Source organism: Mustela putorius, unplaced genomic scaffold (assembly GCF_011764305.1).
Source record: "Mustela putorius furo isolate JIRA1106 unplaced genomic scaffold, ASM1176430v1.1 tig00000421_pilon_pilon_pilon, whole genome shotgun sequence".
NCBI classification, from domain to species: domain Eukaryota; kingdom Metazoa; phylum Chordata; class Mammalia; order Carnivora; family Mustelidae; genus Mustela; species Mustela putorius.
In genome coordinates, this window is record NW_025421375.1 from 8,530,971 (window position 1) to 8,536,970 (window position 6,000).

Consider the following 6,000-nt stretch of genomic DNA (forward strand, 5'->3'; position numbering starts at 1 on the left):
CTAATATCAGTTATGTTAAAGAGAAGAGTGAGAAGAAGAGATAATATGAATTCTGTAAGTAGAAAAGGAAGCAGACCTGTGAGGAAAAAAATGAAAAGCACCGGATATGTTCTACATCATACTGGTAGACTCTCAAGTACGAATATTCTTTACAAAATGGATCGTTCAGGGGCACCCGTGGTTGAGTTGCTTAAGTGTCTGCCTTAGGCTTCATTCATGATGCTGGGGCGTGGGATCAAGCCCTGTGTCGAGCTCCCTGTTCAGCTGGGAGTCTGCTTCTCCCTCTCACACTCCCCCTGCTTGTGCTCCCTGTCTCTCTGTGTGTCATATAAATCAATTAAATCTTTAAAAAACACAAAACAAAACAAAACAAAACAAAAAACAAATGGATCCTTGATCCTGCCATTTACAAGCCATTCCATTCACTTAAAGCCCAGGGAGGGAAGTGGTTGCCTGGGAAGAGAGCATAGAATGAGAAATGGTGCTTCAAGCCTCCCCTAGTTAAGGGAGAAAAGAGCCACACTGCAAACAAAGGTGGAATGGCGCTAAGGCAGTAGTATAAGAGCGAATATTGGTTAAGAGTCTATTTCAAAGCAGAGAAACGCTTCAAGGAATTGCATCATAGCAAAGGGTGCATGGAAAGGGTCCATGAAGCTGGGAAGTAGAAGGGTTGTGACCACAGGGACCACCTGTTTTGACGGAATTACTCACCAGAAACCATACTGGCGGCAGAGGAAAGGCAAGGAACAGAACAGTGACTATAGATAGAATATAGATCTGGGAGATTTACCTTCTTTGGGCTAATTAAACTTCCATGAAAAAATAAACTAATAATTGAAATGAGCGATGTCTTCAAATGTCTTCTAAGTCATGTAAAGCATATATAAAAAAAGCAAAGAAAAATGAAAAGGTATGAAAAGTGTACGAGAACATTCTGCAAATGAAAACTACCCTGTTCTATTGAAGACTCATGAATAGAAAGAACTGAAGATGAATGAGGGGCCAGGGCACCCCCCACTGGTCCAGCAGGCCACCAGAAGCCCTCAGGTGCAGCGCCCATCCCCTCTGCTGGGCTCCTCCTGGATCCCCGTGGCAGCATCTCAGCTCTGGGCTGTGAGCTGCCTCCTGGCCCCGGGCAGCTTCACAGGTGGACCTGCTGCTTCTGAACAGAGGAGGAGCATCAGCCCCTTCTCCTGAACCAGGGACACCTCCACTGGGACAAGGTGCATGGCTGCCATTCCAAGAGGTCCACACCAAGTCTGTCCTCCTTGAGATGCTTCAGCTGACCTTCACCCTCTTCCTCACTGGGCCCCGCTGTTTGCTGCCTGAACCCGCCCCTGCTGGGGCAGCCAGAACCCTGGGAGCCTGTGTGGTACCTGCGATGGGAGTGGGGGAGCCGCCCCTGGGTTTGAGGGCCCTGCCCTAGCCTTGAAGACGTGCTTCCAGAGAATCCATCTCCATCAGAGACAGAAGAAACAGAGTTACTACCTGGGAAGGCGTCTGAGTCAAAATCCGGAGACCCATCTCTTCATATTCAAATGAAGACATAAGAACAGGGAAATGATAAAAAGGAAGAAAGCAAGAAAGGGACCTGCAAATGATATTCTTGACCTACAACACTAAGCCACATAGCCATGAGCTCCATCTTTCTAACGACTCCTCTTTCTGCTTCAGCCATACAATGTGTTGAGTTAAGTTACTCAGCATTGTGGTTAAGATGTGTCTGTGACAGGACTGTCCCTAAGGGTCTCCATCACAGGACAGAGCTAGCCTGAAGTTGTTCATATGTTCACGTATTGCAGGATCCTCTGGTTTTGGGATCAACACCGAACCATTTGGAACAGTTTTCCTGACCTCACAGCTGCAATACAAGAACAAAACCAACAACCCCCAAATGCAAGAAGGTGGAAAACAACAACTCTTCTTAGATCCACTCACAGCTGAGGTCCCAGGGCTAGTCTCAGCGCTGGTACCAGGAGAAAAAGGAGCACGTAGACAATCACTACTCGCCAGGAGCAGGCAATGGTAGGAACTTGAGCTGTTACGGAAGCATGGTTCGAGGCTCTGTGGGTTTCCACTGGGCAGTTACAATGTCCAGTCCTCCCTAGTTGGTGCAGCCCACTGGAATCACCACTAGGCTGCCCCTGTGAAGAGCAGAGGGAAATCTGCTGGCTTTGCCAGCAGAGGGAGAGGGAAAGCAATCATTCTAGAGTAGTCTGAGGCTACCTCCTCACAGTGCTAGAGGCCAGGGGGATCTGTGACCAGGAGCCTGAAGGAGGAAAGTCAGGAAGAGGGGACAGCGGACTTCCCACTGGAGATGCAAGGGTGAGTCATGTCCTGGAGACATTAAATCGCAATTTCCTTTGCGTATTTGGAAATCGAGGCACTGTACTGAAAGTCCTTTTGTCTCACATGAGTGAAATGAGAAGATGCCCTAAAGCTTCAGAGAATCTTTAACATTTAAGGCTGAGAAGGAGAAGGGGAGCCTGTCTGGGGCACAGCGAAGGGGCAGCCAGTGCAGGTGGGACGCAACCAGGGAAGAATTTTCAGAATTTTCCAAGAACCACCTCAGGCAGGAATTTATGACATGGGCTACAGGACTGTGCCCTGCATCTGGATTCTGCTTCCAACTCGTTTGATCATGAAAACCTCACTTGGACACTCTATAGCTCAGATGTAAAGTGAGGTGGAAATATTCCTAGAGCTGTTGTCATAATCAAGTGGCACATTTCAAAGCATCTAGTATCTTCCACTGAGTGAAAGTCTCATCTTGACAGATGAGAACTATTATTTTATATTTTCCCTGAATATTGATCTTTTCATAGCCTTTCCCCTGTATCTGACTACAAAGAGCGGATCCTCCAAAATATCATTGTGAAAAAAAAAATACCCATTGGGAACGGGTGTCCTATCCATTGAATGTAATTGGTTACACAGTAATGTAATACGTATACATATACACTGTGCCTATGTCCGCATACTCCATATGTTCTGGTACAGCACATGTCCCCTTCCTCCATGCCCTCCGAGATCCCATCCTTTCACTCTCCAATCACAGATTTTCCCTCTCCCCAGTGGAGAAACCTCCTGTGAGCTCCCCTCCCCCCTCCCTCCTCAGGAGCCTCTCCTGCCCATTCATACAGCTGCTGTTCTGTGGCCCATCACAGTCTTTACAGGGGAGGCTGCCAGCGAGGGGGCAAGGTGGGCTAGACAGTGACCAGATCTGCACATGGGCTTGTGTTGTATGTAGAAGTCTGTCCCATGGTGGGAGATTTTCTTCCAGAGCAAGCAAAGAAACACAAGCAAACACAAACAAAATCTTTCCTGGAATGAACAGACTCTGATAGTGTTATAAGCTATGACCTTCAACAAAAATAACTTTTTTTTCTTTTTCTTTCTATCTTTTTTTTTTTTTTTAACAAAAATAGCAGATAGATTCCTAGTAAACGTGAGCAGAAGGTCTAGAGATTTTCCCCATCCTTCCTGCTCTGGAGCTTCAAGGTCTCTCCCACATTTCAGCATCCCCCCTCAGAGGGAACACTTGTTCCAATGATTTCCAACAATGTAACAAGTAGTTCTAGGGTTTGGAACAAGGCTTCAACATACCATAGGCTATCTTGTCGAAGTTGCTGGTGTTTGAGCCTTGTTTTGATGCGGGCTTTGGAAATAAATATAGATTCTACATAATCATTTAATTATTCAAAATGTATTCATTGAATCGGGAATTCTATCTGGTTCTAAATAGAGAAAATATTTTTAGAATAAATTGTTGAGTATCTAGCATCAAGTGAAGTTAAAAATCATTTTCTCATTGAGGCCATACTAAAATACAGTACAGTAAAAACAAACATCCAATAAATGTTTGAAAAATTCATTGGCTATTAGCAATTTGGAATGATTCTCAGAATCTAGGGACACTGATAGTATTGTCTTTCTAGAAATACTTAATTTGCATTGTACTTTAATATTTCCATTTAAGTAAGAAAAATGTAGAAGTCACACATCATATTCAGATATCCAGTAAAGAGTAATTAGGTTTAAAATACAGCTTTCAGTTGAAAATTTTCGTCCATCTTAATTCTGAATTAAACAGACTAAAATGAACTCTTTCTTTTTTAATCTATAAAGCAGAGCTATAAATACATAACAATATAGACTTTAGATCTCTGTTACCACGTTTTTTTGGAAGGTTCAATCACAGATATATTTGAAAGACTGTGACAGGAGGTGGCAATAGGAAAAAGAAACAGTTGAGAAACCCATGCTCTAAACCCCAGAAGAAAGTGTAGAAAGGAAAGCAAAAAGAGAAGTAGAAAGGAAGGGAAACGTTCAGAAATTGAAAACGCCTATGTCCCCTACTTAAGCCACATGCACAAGACAAGATGTTCAGAGAAGCTAGAGCCACGGGTCCCAGACGTGCCCACCCTAGCCAGGCCAACAGCACCTACAGGATCCCCAATGGCCCTGCCCTGCTCCTTCTTGGTGGCCCTGGTGGTGCTCAGCTGCCACTCCCTCAGCTCTCTGGGATGTGACCTGCCTCAGTATCACGGCGTGCTGCACTGGAGGACCCTGATGCTCCTGCAACAAATGAGGAGACTGTCTGCTAGCTCCTGTGACAAATACACAAATGATTTTGGCTTCCCCCAGGAGGTGTTTGATGGCAAGCAGCTGCAGAAGGCTCACGCCCTCTCTGTCATCCATGTGACGAACCAGAAGACCTTCCACCTCTTCTGCACAGAGGCCTCACCTGCTCCCTGGAACACGACCCTCCTGGAGCAATTGTGCTCGGGACTTTCTGAGCACCTGGGCCACCTGGAAGCCTGTCCCCTGCAGGAGGCGGGGGTGGGAGAGACGCCCCTGGTGAATGGGGACTCCATCCTGAGGAACTACTTCCAGAGAATCTCCCTCTATCTGCAAGAGAAGCAATACAGCCCTTGTGCCTGGGAGATGGTCCGAGCAGAGATCATGAAACCCTTGTATGCATCAACAGCCTTGCGTAAGAGACTAAGGAGTGGCAAGTGAGACCCGTTTCAACATGGAAATGATTCCCTCTGACTAATAACATCACACATTCCGGAGTCCTGCCATCTCAGAGACTCTCATTTCTGTGGTTGTGAAGACATGAACACAGTCAATTTGTCAAGAGTTTTCAGGACATGTCAACTCTACAAGCTGTAGTTGCTTACAGATGACCTTGCCTATCCCTATTTATCTATTTAAATATTTATTTATGTAAATATCCATAAGATTCAGTTTTTTCATATAATATGATGTGCATCTTTACATAGTAGACTATAATAAAATATATTTTTAATATGTAATCAGTTTATCTTTTTTTTTCTTTATGGAATTTTAAGGACAAAAGTGTTTTCAAGGAGGCACATCAGGTCTCATTGTGTAACTCCATTGGAAATTGGACAGCAGAAATCATTTACTGTCATACTGCATTAACACTGGAAATAACAACTCACTTTCTCTAAGACAACTTGCACGTTGACTTTAGGCTATAGGACATAAAAAATACAGATCCTGATGTCTACATCTTTGGTTGTAGGGACATATAAATATGGTTGCTATAGGGATGGGATCTAAAAACCTCCACTTTAATGTTTTGACGATGAAGGATAGGAAGTGACTTCTCTCACCTGCTGCCTGAGCAGAGAGGTAGAAGCACACAGGAAGTGCACACAGAAAATCTGCGGGCCCCTCAACAGGTCACTGACAGACATGGAGACACGTATGTCCAGTGTCGGGGGCAGGTGAGCTGGCAGTTGACAAGAAACGGCACGGCTGAGGTCCACATCTAGCAGGCAAAGAAATACAACTGTATTCTGTGCATTGATTTTATATCCTCATGCATTACTGCATTCCTATGCAATTTCTAGCAGATTTGGACGGGTGTCTGTTGGGTTTTCGACATATAGTATCATATCATCTGCAAAGAGTGATAGTTTGACTTCTTCTTTGCTATTTGGATGCCTTTAATTTCTTTTTGTTGCC

The 6,000-nt window shown here is 44.6% G+C and overlaps 1 protein-coding gene across 1 annotated transcript; it reads left to right on the forward strand.

Annotated features, from left to right (window-relative positions):
* Positions 1–4,406: 4,406 nt before the first annotated feature.
* On the forward strand, positions 4,407–5,193 carry LOC101685546 (interferon alpha-1/2-like). Its single transcript, XM_004761838.3, has one exon. It carries the CDS (start codon positions 4,459–4,461, stop codon positions 5,020–5,022), a length of 564 nt encoding a protein of 187 aa, XP_004761895.1. The 5' UTR covers positions 4,407–4,458; the 3' UTR covers positions 5,023–5,193.
* The last annotated feature ends 807 nt before the right edge of the window (positions 5,194–6,000 follow it).